This window comes from Prunus avium, chromosome 2 (assembly GCF_965620075.1).
Source record: "Prunus avium chromosome 2, drPruAviu1.hap1.1, whole genome shotgun sequence".
NCBI classification, from domain to species: Eukaryota; Viridiplantae; Streptophyta; class Magnoliopsida; order Rosales; family Rosaceae; genus Prunus; species Prunus avium.
Window position 1 is genome coordinate 31533222 of NC_142285.1, and position 19159 is coordinate 31552380.

At 38.3% G+C, this 19159-nt stretch overlaps 3 protein-coding genes across 3 annotated transcripts; 1 reads left to right on the forward strand and 2 right to left on the reverse strand.

Moving 5' to 3' along the window:
* Positions 1-4697: 4697 nt before the first annotated feature.
* Positions 4698-6025, forward strand: LOC110749017 (GATA transcription factor 4-like). Its single transcript, XM_021949016.2, has 2 exons — positions 4698-5251; positions 5363-6025. The coding sequence occupies exons 1-2, from the start codon at positions 5018-5020 to the stop codon at positions 5885-5887; spliced, it is 759 nt and encodes a 252-aa protein (XP_021804708.1). The 5' UTR covers positions 4698-5017; the 3' UTR covers positions 5888-6025.
* Positions 6026-7220: 1195 nt separating this feature from the next.
* On the reverse strand, positions 7221-11997 carry LOC110749005 (TMV resistance protein N-like). The gene is made up of 6 exons (XM_021949003.2): positions 11258-11997; positions 9844-10942; positions 9463-9765; positions 8525-9355; positions 7793-8405; positions 7221-7502 (listed from the first exon to the last, which is right to left on the reverse strand). Exons 1-6 carry the CDS (start codon positions 11767-11769, stop codon positions 7321-7323), a joined length of 3540 nt encoding a protein of 1179 aa, XP_021804695.2. The 5' UTR covers positions 11770-11997; the 3' UTR covers positions 7221-7320.
* Positions 11998-12610: 613 nt separating this feature from the next.
* LOC110749006 (disease resistance protein RUN1-like) lies at positions 12611-17331 on the reverse strand. The gene is made up of 6 exons (XM_088249224.1): positions 16735-17331; positions 15512-16610; positions 15105-15401; positions 14171-14998; positions 13373-13979; positions 12611-13123 (listed from the first exon to the last, which is right to left on the reverse strand). The coding sequence occupies exons 1-6, from the start codon at positions 17238-17240 to the stop codon at positions 12927-12929; spliced, it is 3534 nt and encodes a 1177-aa protein (XP_088105350.1). The 5' UTR covers positions 17241-17331; the 3' UTR covers positions 12611-12926.
* Positions 17332-19159: the final 1828 nt, after the last annotated feature.

Sequence of the window (19159 nt, forward strand, 5' to 3'; positions counted from 1 at the left end):
GCCCAAAGCCGATATCTCACTTATTATTAAGTGATGCGAGCCTGGCCCACAACCCATATCCACCGACATAGCCCAAATTAATATTCCTCTTTTTTCGGTAACTTGATTATTATTATTATTATTATTATTTTCTTAATTAAGTAATTTCATTTGAAAAATGAGAGAATCAGAATCACTTGTCCAGAGAATATATACGGGGGATTGGCAGAAATATATGATGATGGATCAATTGACGCCATTAATTAAATAATTAGTTGAATTGTTTTTTAATTAATCAGGATTAATGAGCACATGAGCATGCATGCACTGCGGTGGGTTACTTTGAGAAGGGAAAAATGCGTTAAATATCGGGATCACCATTTTCCCTGTCATGTATGTCACGTGATTCGAGACATCTCTCTCGCTAAGGCCAAGACCCAAGAGTACCAAAAGCTTGCTATATCCTAATTTAATTTCCTACCAATATTATAGAGCATAGTTGATATTATCAAGGTTCATACGAAAAGGTAAAGAGGGAGCAGAAAGAAAGGATGATGATTTGCATGGAAAATTATCTGTGATTCACATGAGTAATTGTAAATTATTGATGTATATAAAACTTGGATCCCGAGTCTCTGTATTTAGGGACGGTGTATTTATTCATATTTCGCTAAATCTAGGTCATTACAATAATCTAACAACTTAAAATATGGCACATCATTCAGTTTTTTTCTTATTCTCTAAACAGACATGACAAACGTTAACTAAAACTGTTAGATTGGAGTTCTTTTTGTTTCTTCGCGTTCATGTCTCCTTAGTTTACAACAAGTTTCTTTTTCTTTTTCTTTTTGGCGTTTTGGTCATCTCCTTCTTTCTCCCTTCTTGACTGATGCCCTCTTGAGATTCAATGGAAAACCGTTCATGGTTATATTAATCTTCAAACCCAACCAAGTTAAAATAATTTTTTGCTTTTCTTCGGTGTTTTATGTGTTTTCTGGCTTCACAAGAGGAACTTTTTGTCGTCATCTCTTTCCCCTCACAATCTTGTTTTCCTTTGATCAGGAAAGTAATTTTCCATCCCCAATGGATTTGTCTTTAGTTTTACTCCAAATAAATTACCTATTCAAGAATTTTGGAATTTTGGAATTTTTCCATTTCATTTGGATTTGAATATTCGCTCAACCATGGGCAATTTTTCATTGAACCCCAAAGAAAAGAAGATTAAGTGGAAGAAAAAAAAAAGAGAAAAGAAACACGCTCTAAACTTAACGTCTTTTTAGAGAAGAAGAAAAAAACTTGATGACGTGTTATGTTCTAAGGGATTAGATTATTACAACGCTCTAGATTTAGCAAAATGCGGGTAAATACACCGACTTTAAATGCAGAGACTCAAGATCCATGAAACTTAATAAAATTTTAACTTATTTAAAAAGGGGAAGTGATTAATTGAAAAAGGTATGACATTTAACTGTTTTCTCATAATCGGTCAAATTTATAACTTTTAAAGTATTGAATTACAGATTGTAATATCGTTATTTTTTTATTCTTTTTATATTAAGCACATGAAAAGTAATGAATCAAAATAAGGTCAATACAGATGTCAAATTCATATACATATCTACAATAATCATCAATTATAAACGAATATCAAACATTGATACAATGGATTGATGTGCATGGGGTCACATTCATCTATAATTATGGCGGATATGTCAAAAAATCTAGAATGAATCAACGATCATAAATCACTCACAAATGCACGGTGTCAAAATCCTTCTCTTAAATTAGTTGCCACTCGAACATAATTAAGGTAACACAACATTTCACATGAGGATGAGGATTACGCATAGGAAAATCCAGCTTGCGCCTTAATAGGTCCGCTGGATGTATCAAGAGAATCACGTCAGATTATGAATCAATCAAAACAAAAGGGAGGGGAAAAGGGGGACGTACTTTCCTCATAACAAGTGGCGCACCGTACGGCTTGGTACTCTTTCTTGTGCAAAATCTTTGGTTTTTCCCATGCAACCCCCAATATCAAAATGGTGGGCCTCCACCACCGCCACCTTCTGCTTCCAACACGTGCTTGCAGATGAAGCCTATCCTTTTTATTAAATCCCGCATATTTATATAGGGGAGTGTTCATTGTCTCTCGCATTTGGATATCCATCAATTTATTATTATTTTTGGTAATTATCATGAGGTGTCCGGGTCAGTTTATGCGCACCTCGATTAATCTCCACTTACGGAACTGAGTCTGCCGTTGGCCACCAGGTGTTGCAATTACTGGAATTCGAACTAGGGAGCAAACCCAGCTGAACCCCAGAGTCTTACCCAAATGGCAGACAAACCACTGGGCCACTCTTGGTTGTTGATATCCATCAATTTATGATACATTGTAGATGTTCCGTTAAGAAAAATATGCTAGCAATAGTTGCGTTTCGGGGGACTTCCATTAACTAATGCAAGAGATCCTTTTTTTCAATATAGGATATTTGATTAAATAAATTACAATATATAATGAGTGGTTCTATTATTAATAGTATCGAGATATTTTATGATAAAATTTTATACTTATTGGGCTATATAGGTAGTTAAGTTGGGGATAATATTAATGTTGCTAGTAATAGGCCGTTGGCATGTCTCTCTAAAATTTAAGAAACGACACATGCATATGTGTTCCAAACACTCGTTTATGTAAATACTAATAAACTTTGAAAACAAATTATTGTGTAAAAGTGATGTTCATTTCTTTATAGTTTGGATAATTATTAAAGTAGATTATTGTTAAAATATATTATTCGAATCGGCAATGTACGATAACAACTTAATTTTCTAGTAAGAATTCAAGGGTTAAGAATATTTAACCATACATATTAAGTCTTAAGTTCAATTATCACATTACAATATAATAACATAACATGTTAGATTCTCCATAGAATAATATTTACATGGATAAATTTATAATGAAAAGCTAGTATAAAATAAGAAGAAACAATATTGACAGCTGGGAATAGCTGTCGGTGGTGGGCATGGATGTCCATATCCATGGTCAAGTAAAACTAGAAGTAAAGGGAGGTAGTGGGGCGGCGTCAGAGAGGGATAATTAAAATATATATAAAAAAAATCTAATTTTCTTCATGTCTTCTCTTCTCTTCCTTTAAATTCAAGCTCTTCCTTCCAGTCCTCCTTTCACATTATAAAGGCCACCCCACCCCGGCGGTGTCCATTTCTCATTTATGTCTTCTGTCCCGACCACCACCTATCTCTCTCTCTCTCTCTCACCCTTCTAGGCTTTTACAGAACACCTATTCAATTTTCAAAACACATCTTTTTATTATTATATATATAAAAAAAAGAAAAGATGTTCAAAATTAATTATGTGCAGTTATTAATTTTAGCATCTCAGGGGTCAGGCTCATCAGAAAATGCATCTTCAATTAGTATTTCTTGGCCTCCAATCCAATCCTCTATCTTAAAATAGTACATTGAAAAAGAAAAAGAATATATATATAAAGCGTTGCGAAAATAGCACTTGAGGACAAATTTCATCTTGTACAATAAGTCATCTCATAACCTATCTATTTAAAAAAGCAATTGCACGTGAGAAACTATATATTTCAAATCTCTAAATTTCAAGTCCATTACTTTTCCAACTTAGACACATATATATATGTTAGAATTTGATTTTATAGTGTGCAAAATTTATTGAGATTATAAAGAAACAAAAAAAGTTTTACACACGTATCAAATAGTGATTGATAAATAAATAAAAATGAAAATATTTTTCTCACTACTTTAATTCAGGGTGTATTCTCACAACAAACCTTCTTAATATAGTTAATTTTTTTACTTTGTATTTATGATACCATGGTTATGCATATGGACACGTAAATGGTGGTAAGAATACACTTTAAATTAAAATGGTGGACAAAAATGCTCTCAATGAACTGAGGGATTACATCCAATAACTCACTTTATTATTTTATTTTTTTGTGCTTACCAATTATTTACTTATTTTGTTGGCGTTACCAATATTGATCATTGATAGTTTGCATCAATTTAGGGACTGGAATAAGCTTCGAACCGAGTGTCCAGTTTGACTTGAGGGAATTCCCATGTATCTTCAATCTGAGCTGGAATAAATAAATTGACTTACCCTTATTAACTTCTTGTTTATCCAATTACTTGTGTTTTTAAGCTACCACCCACCTTATCATTTTCACATTAATTGAGAATCAAGTCAGCTCGAAAACTATGAGAAGCTTTCTTCCTTGTGGAACAAATGTTACTATTTCGAGTATAAATTGATGGACTCAACGCTCTTAATTGGTGACGAGCATTACCACCACGTTAATCACCGTTGAATAAGTATGATTTCGCGTATTTACTACACGAATCTAAAAAATTAAACTCATCCAACAGACGTTAAAATGTATAATGTCCTCTATTAAGAAGGCACAACTTGCACTGCAATTCAGGTCATGCAATGCAATTATGGCAACAGATGGAAAATGCTAGCTATATATTACCCCTCTAGCTTACAGCCTTACTGCTGTGTACAACTGTAAATGGGTGGTGTTATGCATAGGCTGCATGAGTAGCCACGTGTCCATGATTGCATGAAACCCACCATACACTTGGCTGTTTCCATATTAGCATCATCATCACCATAAATAAATAAATAAATAAAATAGCAAAAGCCATTAACTTTTTATTTATCCATACTGGGGTTTGGGGGGTTGTAGAAGCACTGGTGTGTTGTACTGGGCAGCACTAGTGTGCTCTGCAATGCCCTGCTCTCTGCTCAGACAAGAGAAAAAAAAACCCAAATTTAAAACACTCATCTCTCTCTCTCTCTCTGCACGTTCCTCTGCTCCCTCTTCCATCAATATATCAACCCCCATTCTTCTCTCTCTCTCTCTCTCTCTCTCTCTCTAAGAACAGAGCTGAGAGCCAGAGAGAACCCACAAACCCATTTCTCTAAAATCACTCAGCTTTTTTACTCTGACTCTCTGCAAATTGGTAAAGAACAATAATGGAGGACGTGTACGGAGGAGGAACATCTGCTTCCTCAGCCCAACAACAGCAAGACTACTTTCCCATTGACGACCTTCTCGACCTGTCAAACGACGACCTTTTCTCTTCCTCTACTTCCTCCACCGACTCCATTGACCTCCACCCTCCGCCACTACCTTCGCATCTCCACGTCAGCTCCACCGTCTTCAACCCCACCGCCGCCACCGACTTCACCAACGACCTCTGTGTACCCGTAATTGCCCACATTTTCTTTTCCCCTTTCTCTTTTTCACTTCAATTTTCCCATTTTGTTTTCTTTAATTCTATTATAATTTGGGTTTCTTTTATTTTTGGGTTGAATTAGAGTGATGACGTGGCGGACTTGGAGTGGTTGTCGCGCTTCGTGGACGACTCCTTCACCGACTTCCCCACCACCAACGTCTTCGGCTCCGCGTCCTTCCCAAACGACACGTCGTCCTTGTTTCCGAGCCGGGTTCGCACCAATCGCTCAAAATGGGGCGGCCCACCCGAGCCCAGCGACTCACGGGCGAAGCCCAAGAGAGAGCCATCGGAAGCTTCTCCGTCGCCCTCCAAGCCGCGCCGGTGCGCGCACTGCGCCTCAGAGAAGACACCGCAGTGGCGGGCGGGTCCAATGGGCCCCAAGACGCTGTGCAACGCGTGTGGGGTCCGATTCAAGTCGGGTCGGCTCGTACCCGAGTACCGACCCGCGGCAAGCCCGACGTTCGTGCTGACTCAGCACTCCAACTCTCACCGGAAGGTTCTGGAGCTCCGTCGCCAGAAAGAGGCTTCTCAGCAGCAGCAACCCGAAGAGCAACACCAGCAGAAGCAGCAATTCTATCTTCACCGGGATGAGTATCAAGTGTGCTGAGGTGTCATGTACGTGTCGGTGTCTCAGTTGATGGGTCATAAATGTGAAATTTGGATGGGCATGGACATCATCAATATTTTCCACTTACTTTTGGTTAATTTTATCAAAAATGGAAAAGTTTTTTGTTTTTGCGTATAATTTATAAATGTATTTATTTTTTTTCTGTGAGCGGGCAAAATTATTAAAAATTTAATTAATGGATTTGGGGTGGGCCGGTGGTGGGGGGTTTAATTAGGGGGGTTTCAAGTTTCAACTACCAATGCAAATGCAATGCTCTCTCTCTCTCTCTCTCTCTCTCTCCTTTTTCTCCTTTTTCTTAAAACATGGCGGGCGTGATGGGGTTGGGGGAATGAATGGCACGTGATGAAGTGGCAGATGAGGCTGACCGAATATTCTTCAATCTTCACAGAACAACACTTCTTTTCACATTTCAATTGATAGGAAGGCTTGGATCATAGGGTTGTTGAATAATTTGAGGGCATAACATACATAAAAGAGTTGTGTCGTTCAATGAGCTAGTGATGTATTGTGACAATTGTGCTAGCGACAGTTGTTTCAATGAGCTAGTGATGTATTGCGACAATTGTCCCAACGAGTCAGTGAAGTGATTGTTAGTTGTTGAGGACGAGTCAGTGAAGTAATTGTTAGTTGTTGATGCATTATTGACGAGCCAGTGAAGTGATTGTGAGTTGTTGATGCATTATTGAATGAAAATCGAGCTTACAAGAAGTCAAGCTTAGCTTAGTTAGAAAAACTGAAGGGGATGGATGAAATCAAATATAAAATGTTAGTACAATTTCTATGCCTATAAACTATGACTGCCATAAACGCATCTCAGAATTTTAAAAATACAAGTGCATGTGCCCCTCAAGAGTTCCAAATTCACTGGCCCTTTGTCTAAAATCAGTCTTTGGGGTCAGATAGCAAAAGCCCCACCCAGCACGGATGGCCTACCAATTTATGCCAAGGCATAGATTTCTTGGAGCACGAGGCTCCATACATTGCAGAATTAGCAAGCAGAACAGAACAGGTAGAAATCTGGGAAACTTGTGGTCATACAAGTTACAGCACTAAGCAGCAAAGTTTGCAGAGTTTATTTTGCTAACAACATCAGAGATATCTTCATCTCTTTACAGGGGAGACTAGCAATTTCTAAACTTTTTCTTTGTTTCTTTTCTGGTTGTAACTTGTAAGGGCTTATACGTTCTTCTGTGTCTGATTTTTGTCCTGCATGAGATATGGGGTTGTTGCAAGCTGATTTCTGTCTCGAAATTGAGTGGTTTTCAAAACTGAGTCGGGTTGTTCATTGAAATGTATTACAAGAAGGGCATGATGAAGCAGATAAACTCTTATAAGCCAATTTATCAGCAGATAATTAACAAAAACATACAAACAAATAAACCCCCCACCAAGATTGATCGCCTATTCAGATTTCAGATAAAGTACTTTGACAGGAAAGACAGAGAAGGAAGAGAGATTAGAGAAAGGAAGAGAAAGAAGACTGCAGTCATAATGAGAATCTTGTTGCCTCTGCTCGCCCTCTCTGCTTCTACTAATGTTTCGGCTGCTGCTACCAGCGCAAGCGGCTCGTCACCCTGCTGTATTTCTTCTTTGTCTAGAAAACAAAACATACAAACCCCATAAATAGAACATCAGAGGAATTAAATTCTTTAAAGTGAATGAGGATGAATTTCCATGTGTTTCATTTCATGGAGTGTCTAACTATCAACAAAGTAAAGGCAGCCGCTATATATTCCCACTCCCACATTATCATCTTACACTCTAAAATTAGTATTTTATCGTTTTGCTTAAAGGCATTACGTACAGAAAGAGTGCAGGATGACAAACTGGTAGTACGAATAGCATCGCGCCCATATGAACTCAGTGATTGGCTAAACACCATACCTGTTCCTTCATCAGAGTCTCCAGAGATGTCATTGAACCAAACTTCCTTTTTCCAACCCAAAACATCTTCTCTAGTTAGTCTGAGAAAAGGTCCACCCCCTAGGTAGTATGTTCCTGGAATAAATTCTGACAAATCCCGACCAATGGCAGATGCATAACTAGGAACTGTAGTGTTGTGTTGAGTACTCATCTCGGTTTCTTGCTCATGCACAAGCTGGATGCCGCATTCTTTCACCCAAAACAAAGGTTTCGTAAACACTGAAACAGTAACTTCATCGCTGCCTTCCAATCCACTCCCCAACTTCCAATGACTTAACCACACCACTTGTTTTTCGTTGTCTGGAACGCCATGGCATGATGGTGTATAGATCCACTTCAGACCCTTTGTCTTATTACAGACTCTGATAAGCAGTGGATTAGGTATGCTAGAGGAGGAATAACCGTTGTAACACTCTGTGTAGACAGTGAAGATGTTCAAGCCTCGAATCCGAAGATTGGGAAGTAAAGGAGGCACAGTAAAAGACACTGAGGATCCTTCACTTCTGTCACTGAACTGTCCTGGAACCTCATCTCCAGGAAGAAATGTGCTGAATATACCATATTCATGCAGTCCCTATACCAAATGTTGATATCAGTAATTCAATTCTTACATATTATATGTGTATGTGTGTATGTGTGTGTGTGAGAGAGAGAGAGAGAGAGAGAGAGAGAGAGAGAGAGAGAGAGAGGCACCTGGATGGGATGCATAGTCCCAGCTCCTGAAGAGAGCCTATCTGGGGTGTACATCCTAATGGCTTCCGTGGAATTCAAGTTGCACAAGCCCAAGAGCTTTCTCATTTCAACATCCACCATTCCAATGGGTTCTAACTTGTACCAGTACTCAATCTCAGCTAGCTTGAAGTTGTAACCATAAATAAACTTTTCTGGTAGACACGAAATTGATTGAAATGTAACTCTTTCCAACGACTCACAATGGATCGCGACAAGTTCTGTTATTTGTGGTAGCCCTACAAGCGATTTGAGCCTCGTACACTGGGAAAATGCAAGGTGATCAAGCCCGGTAAGGCCTCTGATGCAATCTGGTAAGCTGCGAATTGGATTATGACTTAAATCCAAGCTCTGCAACGAGGATAAGTTACCAAAATCCTTTGGGAAAGCATCATCAGAGAGATTACAGTTTGTTAGACTTAAAACAACTAAATTGCAGGGTAAAGTGGAAGTGTGTAATTGATCTATCGGAATCCCATCTGCTTGAAACACTTTTAAAGATTCCATTTTCCCCATCTCCATTGGGAACTCATTAAGACTTGAGCAACCAGATATAATAAGTGTTTCAAGTGATGTTAGCATAGAAATGCTCTTTGGAAGCTTTCTGATATTTTCGCAATCTTTCATATTCAAGTAAACAAGTTTCTCCAGGTTTCCAATGGATTCATGGACATCAACCAAGCTCCTGCATTTATTAAGAATCAACCTCTCTAGATTGGTGACCAAAGAGAAATCCCCGGTTTCGATGAGGTGACGGGAATAGCTGAGATCAAGGATCTTTAAAGATGGAAGACTCTGCAAGAAGGCAGGGAGTTTATTCATACACATGTATAACCATCAAAATCCATAAATAAAATAATTAGAAAAGAAAAAAAAAACGCGTGGAGGAGTAGAATATATACCTTTGTTCCCTGCCAGATTTTTCTTAAGCTACTGTAGTGCATTTCAAGAACAACCAAGCTCTCCAAAAGAAAATCACAGGGTATAGAATCTAAAGGAAATTCAAGCCAATACAACCATCTCAAACCTTTAGGAAATTCTTCATAACCTCCATTGAGTTGTACGGAACTAAGCTGTAGTAATCTTAGTTTCACCATCCTTGTAAATGCAATGGTTTCCAAGACCACCTTATTCGAATTTCTTGAACGATTTTCTACAGGGTACATATGCATGTTCAGGGCAAGTCCTTCAACTTTTTTCGAACCCTAACAGAGAAAAAAAAAACACTTAGATATGAACCAACCAAAATGCACACACGTACATAAAAGAAGGATGTTTCTTACATTCTTTTCTCTCAATACACTTAGAGAATCCTTATGATGCCATAATCTACTACGCTTCTCAGGCTGCTTCGATTCGAGGCGAACAATTTCTCTTCCCATGTCACGAATCATTTGATGCATCTTCACCTTTTTATACTCGTCAATTGTTACCAAACATCTATCGATGAGATTTTGCATGCCAATAGTTGTAAAGAAATCACATCCATCTAGTATTGTGACAACAACATCCATGTCATTTCCAATAAAGAAACATGCGATATGGAGAAACAGATTTTGGTCATGGTCATCTTGTAAAGAATCGTAGCTTATTCTGAGCTTACTCATGATGTCACTATTTGGAATAACTTCCAATTTCTTTAATGCACTTCCCCATACATCTATACTTTGCCCTGATAGAGAAGAACCCAAAGTTTGAAGAGCTAAAGGAAGCCCTCCACTGTGCTTTACTATGCTTTCTGAAAGTTCCATGTAACCTCCAGTCGGATGGTCCTGTCCGAAAGCATGCCAACTAAAGAGCTCCAATGATTCAACATGATTTAAAGTTTCAACGTTATGCACCTTAACATCTTGATGAGCCTTTAACAACCCCACAGACCTAGTTGTTATAATGATTTTACTTCCTGGGCAAAACCAATCTTTCATTCTAAGTATCGCATCTAATTGGCGCGTATGATCCACATCATCGAGAATAAGAAGTACTTTTTTACAGCTTATGACATCTTTAATCTTAGTGATCCCCTCACTAATATTGTGTATTTTCACTTTTCTCCCATTCAGAATATCAGAAAGAAGTTGCATTTGTACTTGAACCAATCCATTGGGTTGTTCAGAAATTTCCCTTATATTTTCAAGGAAACTTCTTCCTTCAAATCTTGAAAAATTTGAATTGTAAACAACTTGCGCAATGGTTGTCTTCCCTATTCCACCAATCCCATAAATTACACATATGCCAACATTGGAGGATCCATCTTGCAACCATGAATTAATGTCTTTCACTCGATGATCGATTCCAATCAGGTAAGGGGAAACACTTAAGGGAGTGCGACTTAGCTTGCCTTCAATCACTTTAACAATTTTCTTAATAAACTTTGCCTCGTGCCTAGAAAATTGCAATCAAAATGAATATTATTGAATCAAACATGGCATGCTATGACTTCAAATAATTAAGCTATTAAATCTGTGTTATATGGAACTAATTGTGAATAATGTTTGGCTCTTCCATGTAAGTGAAAAGAAAAATTATGCATACATGTCAAATTGTGATTGTCGTGAATGAAGAATAACATCCAAGTATTTTCCAATAATTACAACATGACAAAGTTATGTCTTGAAGTACTAGAGTCTATAGCCAGATAGAAATCTAATTAACGAGGCTACATAAAAATCTACCAGTTGTAATGGGAAGAATGATTACCCATCAGCTTCATTCTGTAAGACCATCCCTGCCAGATCTGCAACTTCTGTAAGTGCTGCTCTCCATCCGCTTATCCTGTCCTTGTTCAAAGATCGGTTCTGTTGGTGTCTAGCAAATGCTTTTGCCAAGCTTCCTGTCTGCTTCCTCACCTCAGATGGGTCAATGTCATAGAAGACTGGTAAAACTACATGCTCATCAGAGGCCCTCTTGCGTTCAAGGATCTTCACAAGCTCGTCAAGGCACCATTTGGAAGACGCGTAGTTTTTCGAGAACACAATGACAGAACTTCGTGAATGTTGGATTGCTTTCTCCAGCTCTGTCTTGATCCCTTCCCCTCTCTCAAGTTCATCATCGTCTCGGAAAGTTTGTAGCCCTGAATTGACAAAGGCTGTATAAAGGTGGTCAGTAAAAGTCCTGCGAGTGTCTTCACCTCTGAAGCTCAAGAACACGTGATAACTACAACCACAGTTAGTATCAGAAGTGGAGGCTTCTTGAGATCTTACAAGGGCCATGGATGAACAAAGATGCAATAAACTTGCCTATGATCTAGGGAAATATCAGATGACTTGTTGCTGGTTTCTCAGCTGAGATATCATGATAATTTGATATAAGCAAGCAGCTAATATATGTTCTTAATTTCTTGGTCAAGCAAAATAAAGTTGGGGAGATTCTCATTTGGCATGAGTAAGGAAATGCTTAAAGCAAATTTGATACGAAATATTTTCTTTGGATTAAGTCCAACTACTCCACTTAATAGTTTTCTATGGTCTAACCCAATTGATCATATTTTACTCAATGATAATATTAACCTAGTACTCTTTCAAGTCCCATTGGATTAGTAAATTAGGGGAGTGGGGACTACGTGCAAAGTGGCTAACCAGCTGTTGACCACAAAGCATGAGCACTTCTAGCTAGGAAAAGAGTACATGAAATTCATCGTCAGGAATTTTTTATACGAGTCGATGGATCAGCAGAAAAACAGAGGAAGGACACATTGTATTTGTATGTGGTTTCACATTTTTCTGAGTGGCTGGCCTATCTCAAGTTGCAAGCTCGTGTCCAGAGATTTTGCTTAGCTTTTTTGTTACCAATTTGCAAGTTAGACTGTATAAAGAGTTCTTTTTACATCTGCATAAGTTTAAGATTAAAAATTTGTCAATATTGGTAAGAAGTGAGCATAAATGTTTAAGAGAATCAATCGATAACGTGTCCTTAAAGATTAAAAGTAACCGCTCTTATCAGCCAATTAACCTGCATGATGAAGGCAGAACAACTCTTATCAGCCAATTAATCACCAAATTAAAAAAACCATCAAGACTAATCAATCACAATCATTCAGATAAAGTACTTTGACAGCAGATAGACCATCTGAAGCAAAGATGATTGCATCAAATACAACAATTTTCATGGAGGACTTGTGGCCTGTCATTTCTTTCACTGAGAAAGAGAAGAGCGAGAGACTACTAGAGAAAGGAAGAGAAAGAAGACTGTGGCCAATATGCTCCTAAAGACCGCTTCCGGTTCGACCAAAAAAAGAAGAAGAAGACTGCTTCCGGTCCATGGCTTTCACACGGGTAAAATTTTAATTGAAGCTTTTCCATTTTGATTACATATGGGGGTGGGGCAGCATTTGAAATACATTACATTGTGGGCTGTCCTTTTTCTTTTTTTAGTGAGGGAAAAAAGAGCGTGAGCGTACTAGAGAAAGGAAGAGAAAGAAGAAAGCACCAATAATAACGATAATCGTGCAGCCTCTGCAACCACAGTTGTTGTTTGTCCTCTCTACTTCTATTAATGTTTCTGCTGCAGCTGCTGCTGCAAGTGCAAGAGGCTCATCGTCACCCTGTGGCTGCCTTTCTTCCTTGTCTACAAAACACACAAATACTAGAAAGTCAACATAAAATATCAGAAGGAACTAAATTCTTTGAAATGAATGTGGATGGCTTGGCATGTGTTTCAACATCAAAATAATGATAATAAAGCAGCAGCTATTCCCACTCTGTATTTCAAAACACGAGCAGGAAAAGTGCAGTAGGATAAACTGAGAGTACGAATAGCATTGCCACCACAATTAACTTGCGGTGCTAATTTATCAGTGATATCTAAACAACATACCTGTTTCTTCATTAGAGTCTCCAAAGATTTCTTTGAACCAATCTTCTCTTTTCCAGCTAAAAACAACATTTCTACATTCTTTATTTAGAGGTCCACCCCACATGAAGTATGTTCCTGGAATAAACTCTGGCAAATTCCCACCAATGTCAGATGGATAACAAGGATCTGTGTCGCCGTGTTGGCTACTAATCTCGCATACTTGCTCATGCACAAGCTGGATGCCACATTCTTTCACTTCAAACGAAGGTTTTGTAACTATTGTAACATTCACTTCATCCCCGCCTTCCAATAGACTCCCAAACTTCCAGTGACTTAACCATATCACGTCATTTTCTTCGTCCGGCAGACCATAGCATGTTGGGGCGTAGACCCAGTTCATACCCTTGCTGATGTTACTGACTTTGATAATTACTGGATTAGGCATACTAGAAAAAGAATACATGTTGGAATTTGCATAAATAGAGAAGATGGTCAAGCCTCTGATCTTGAGAGTTGGAAGTAGAGGCACAGTAAAAGACACTGAGGACCCCTTACTTCTATGGCTGAACTGGCCTGGAACCTCGTTTCCAGGAAGAAATGTGCTAAATATACCATCTTCATAGAGTCCCTATACCGAATAGCAATTAGTAAAATTGTTCATTAATAACCAAACTTCTCTTTCTCAACTTACATAGCACATGATATTGCACACAACATCGCTGCATTTACTGACGAGCAATAGTTGAAAATCCAATATTTTGAGCATGCCGTATAAGTTTTGGAGAGAGGGAGAGAGAGAGAGAGAGAGAGACCAATTACCTCAATGGGATGCATCCTGCCATTCGAATAGAGCATATCTGGGGTGTACATCCTAATGCTTTCCATCGATTCCAAGTTGCACAACCCCAAAAGTTTGATAATTTCTACATCCACTCTTTCAATAGGTACTAACTTGTACCAGTACTCAACCTCAGCAAGTTTGGAGTTGTAACCATACTTGATACTCATTGGTAGGCATGAAATTGATTGAAACGTTATTTTTTCCAATGACTCAGAATGGAGTGTAACCAATTCTGTTACTCTTGGTAGTCCCTCAAGCGATTTGAGCTTTGTGCACTGGGAAAATGCAAGGTGATCGAGCCCCAAAAGGCCTCTGGTGAAATCTGGTAGCCTACAAAGTGGATTGCTACTTAGATCCAATCTCCGCAATGAGGGTAAGCTACCAAAATCTCTTGGAAAAGAATCATCAGAAAGATTGCAGTCTGTAAGACTTAGAACAACTAAAGTGCAGGGTAAAGTGGTAGTGTGTAATCGACTTATTGGAACTTCATCGGCTAGAAACACTTTAAGAGATTCCATCTTCCCCATCTCCACAGGAAACTCATTAAGGCTTGAGCAACCAGATATAATAAGTGTTTCAAGTGATTTTAGCATAGAACTGCTATTTGGAAGCTTCCAAATATTTTTGCAATCTTTCATATTCAAGTAAACAAGTTTCTCTAGGTTTCCAATGGATTCATGGACATCAACCAAGCTTGCACAATCTTCAAGAATCAATCTCTCTAGATTGGGGACCAATGAGAAGTCGCCGGTTTCAGTGAGTTCATGGGAATTGCTGAGATCAAGGATCTTTAATGATGGAAGATGCTGTGAAAAGAAAAATGCAAGAAGGCAGGAGTTAATTCTTGTAGATTTGTCTACCAGTTAATCTCTAAGAAAAACTAAAATGAAAAGTGTGGAGTAGCATGCATACCTTTGTTCCCTTCCAGATTTTTCTTAAGCTACTATAGGGCATTTCAAGAACAACCAAGCTCTCCAAAAGAAAGTCACTGGGTATATAGTCTAAAGGGAATTTAAGCCAATACAACCATCTCAGTCCTTTAGGAATTTCTTCATAACATCCATTGAGCTGTACAAAACTAAGCTGGAGTAGTTTCAGTTTAACCATCCTTCTAAATGCATTAGTTTCAAAGACTACCATATTTGATTTTCTCAAAGAAGTGTCTACAGGGTGCAGATTAAGGGCAAGACCTTCAACTTTCTTTGAACCCTAGTACAAAGAAAATAGAACACAAGGCATTTGGATTAGTAACCAACATGAATGCACAAAAACGGAAAAAAGATTATGTGTGCGGCATACATAATGAGCATGTTTCTTACATTCTTTTCTCTCAATACATTGAGAGAATCCTTATGATGCCATAATCTACTACGTTTCTCCAGCTCTTTTGATTCTAGGCGAACAATTTCTCTTCCCATGTCACGAATCATTTGATGCATCTTCACCTTATCATATTCATCAATTGTTAACAAACACCGATCGATGAGATTTTGAATGCCAACAATTGTAAAGAAATCACATCCATCTAGTATTTTCACTGTGACATCCTTCTCATTTCCAATGAAGAAACATGCAATATGGAGGAATAATTGTTGGTCATGGTCGTCTTGTAAAGAGTCATAGCTTATTCTGAGCTTATTCACAATGTCACCGTTTGGAATAACTTCCAATTTCTTTAATGCACTTTCCCATACATCTATGCTCTGCCCTGATAATGAAGCACCCAAAATTTTAAGAGCTAATGGAAGTCCTCCGCTGTGGTTTACTACCTTTTCCGAAAGTTTCATATAACCTTCAACTGGATAGTTCTGTCCGAAAGCATGGCAACTAAAGAGCTCCAATGATTCAACATGATTTAAGGTTTCAACATTATGCACCTTAACATCTTGATGAACTTTTAACAACCCCACACACCTAGTTGTTATAATAATTTTACTTCCTGGATAAAACCATTTTCGCATTCGAAGTACTGCATCTAATTGGTTCGTATGATCCACATCATCAAGGACAAGAAGAACTTTTTTACAGCTTATAACATCCTTAATCTTAATTACTCCCTCACTAACGCTACGAATCTTCACTGTTCTTCCACCCAAAATATCAGAGAGAAGTTGTACTTGCAGTTGAACCAGACCATTGGGACCTTCTGAAATCTCCCTGATATTTTCGAGGAAACTTCTTCCTTCAAATCTTGAAAAATTTGAATTATAAACAACTTGTGCAATGGTTGTCTTCCCTATTCCACCAATCCCATAAATCACAAATATCCCAACATCAGATGATCCATCTTGTAACCATAAATTAATCTCTTTGACTCGAGAATCGATTCCAATTAGGTAAGGGGCAACACTCAATGGTGTGCGACTTAGCTTGACTTCAATCACTTTAACAATTTTCTTGATAAACTTTGCCTCATGCCTAGAAAATTGCAATCCAAATGAAAATAAATGGGGAAATCAAATTATAAAGCTTGGTATGTTAATATTATATATATCATGAAAGAAAGCTTTAAAAGGACCAGTTATAAATTAATGAAATTTACCCATCACATTCATTTTGTAAGACCATGCCTGCAAGATCTGCAACTTCTGCGAGCGCTGCCCTCCATCCATTCACCTTGTCCTTGTTCAGAGATCCATTTTTTTGGTGTCCAGCAAATGCTTTTGCAAAGCTTCCAGTCTGCTTCCTCACCTCAGATGGATCGATGTCGTAGAAGACTGGTAAAACTACATGATCAGAGGTCCTCTTGCGTTGCAGGATCATCACAAGCTCGTCAAGGCACCATGTGGAAGACGCGTAGTCTTTCGAAAACACAATGACAGAACTTCGTGAGTGTTGGATTGCTTTCTCCAGCTCTAGCTTGATATCTTCCCCTCTCTCAAGTTCATCGTCGTCGCGGAAAGTTTGAAGCCCTGCGTTGACAAAGGCTGTATAGATGTGGTCAGTAAAAGTTTTGCGAGTGTCTTCACCTCTGAAACTCAAGAACACATGATAACTGCAACTACAAGTATCTGAAGAGGAGGCTTCTTGAGCTCTAACAAGTGCCATTGATGAACAAGCAGCTCAATAATTCTAGCTGGTTTTTTTTTTCCTTGCAGGTTTCTTAGCTGATTATATCATGATCAGGTGATATTAATGTTCGAATTTTTGTGAGTATTTCAAAATAGAAAAAGAAATTTCATTACTTAATTATGTTGAATTTAATTTTCCAGATTGTGTGGTTTGTTTACCTCTTTAAAACTAAATTATTTTGTGTATTTATTATATTATATAAGTGTTAATATTCATTTGATTGGGTTTTAATTTCGTGTTATTGTTGTGGTCTTATAATTTGTTGAAAAAGTAATGCATATTTGTGTAGATGTAACTACACAATTCTAGAAAACTCAAGAAACTACAAACTAGATTATGGAATGTTGGCAACACACACAAAAATATGTAAAGAATATTCTAGAGGCTTTTTATCACAAAACGTCCTTGACATTTGCGAAACTATCAGATTGCATCCTTAAAGTTTTTTTGTATCACTCATGGTGCCTAACGTTAATATAGGTACTCTTAAATAGTCCATCTGTCAAAAAAACTGTTAAATCCAGGGATATAATCGTCAAATCAATCCAAAATTATAATATATATATTTTTGGGTTATTCGCAGCAATGGTCCCTCAACTATACCCGTAGTTACACTTTGGTCCCTCAATTCAATTATTAGTTGCAGGGGTCACTCAACCAGGTGCTATGTTGCATCAGTAGTCCCTCAGTCAAACTCTGTTAAATTTTCTGTAAAAAATAAGGGTAAGTTCAGAAATTCATCCACAACCCTCCATTGTCGCAACCCAATCCTTGCTTCTCCTCTCTTGTACCAAAATCTGGGCAGAAAAAAGAAAAGAGAAAGACAACTCAATTGCTTCTCCTCCCTTGTACCAAACTCGCCACCCAATCCTTCCTCCCACCCCAACCCAGCACTCACTATAAACCATCAACCATAAACATCCATCAATTTCTCTGTTTTTATATTTTTATTTTTCTATTCGTTTTTTTATAAACCACCACCGTCAATTTCACATCACCTGAAATGGCGCCGGCGTCAACTCTACGACTGGGTTTTCTTGTTTATGTTGCAGTGGTTTAGGTGCCTTTCTCCTCTTCCCTCTACGGTCCTGTTCATGGAACTCCCTATCCATCAGATTGTTGATGGGCTTCTTAACATGATGTTCACAAAGATTAGTAGAGGAGGGGCAGAAGAAAGAAGAGGCGGAGCATATCCAGATAACAAACGTGTTATTGCTGCACTTTGACAGCAGATGAAAAGAAACAAAACTCTGCTCAAACGAACTCAGGTATAACTTTCTCTCTCATAAAGGAAGTCTACACACCAAATTGGCAGCAAAAACAGAAGCAAATCTGGAGATGCACGGTGCACCCATTTGCACATTCTCCTCCCAATTGAAAAGCCTAATCAAATTAAGAAGAAAATCATTGCTGCAGATCTCAGATTATGTATTGGGACTGTACCTTCGTGCAACTTCTCGGAGGCAAAATCGTGAATTAAGTTCCATAGCTGTGAATGTCGTCGACCAACAGCTGCTAATCGTGAATTTAGCCCGCCTAGCCGCTAGGCGTGCAGAGGGTTTCTTTTGTTCTACACCAATGGGGCTGCAAATTTTAAGTTCGCTCAGAGAGAGAAAGAGAGAGAAAAAGGGATTGTTGTGGAGGAGAGGGAGGGGTTGTGGATGAATTTCCAAACTTACCCTCACTTTTGACAGAAAATTTAACAGAGTTTGACGGAGGGACTACTGGTGCAATATAGCATCTAGTTGAGTGACCCCTGCAACTAATAATTGCATTGAGGGACCGAAGTGTAACTACGGGTATAGTTGAGGGACCATTGCTACGAATAACCCTATATTTTTTATTTCCTTCCCTTCTCTCTTTCTTTCTTCTTCTTCTTTCCCTCTTTCTTTTCT

Excerpts from the sequence above, each read along its gene's own strand:
- LOC110749005 (XM_021949003.2), bottom strand. The coding sequence starts at position 11,769 with ATGGCCCTTGTAAGATCTCAAGAAGCCTCCACTTCTGATACTAACTGT. Across the intron at positions 9,356-9,462 it reads AAATCTGGCAGGGAACAAAG|AGTCTTCCATCTTTAAAGAT; the intron begins GTATATATTCTA and ends GCCTTCTTGCAG. Across the intron at positions 8,406-8,524 it reads GGACTATGCATCCCATCCAG|GGACTGCATGAATATGGTAT; the intron begins GTGCCTCTCTCT and ends CATTTGGTATAG.
- LOC110749017 (XM_021949016.2), top strand. The coding sequence starts at position 5,018 with ATGGAGGACGTGTACGGAGGAGGAACATCTGCTTCCTCAGCCCAACAA. Across the intron at positions 5,252-5,362 it reads CCAACGACCTCTGTGTACCC|AGTGATGACGTGGCGGACTT; the intron begins GTAATTGCCCAC and ends GGGTTGAATTAG.
- LOC110749006 (XM_088249224.1), bottom strand. The coding sequence starts at position 17,240 with ATGGCACTTGTTAGAGCTCAAGAAGCCTCCTCTTCAGATACTTGTAGT. Across the intron at positions 16,611-16,734 it reads TTACAAAATGAATGTGATGG|GCATGAGGCAAAGTTTATCA; the intron begins GTAAATTTCATT and ends GCAATTTTCTAG. Across the intron at positions 13,980-14,170 it reads GCAGGATGCATCCCATTGAG|GGACTCTATGAAGATGGTAT; the intron begins GTAATTGGTCTC and ends TATTCGGTATAG.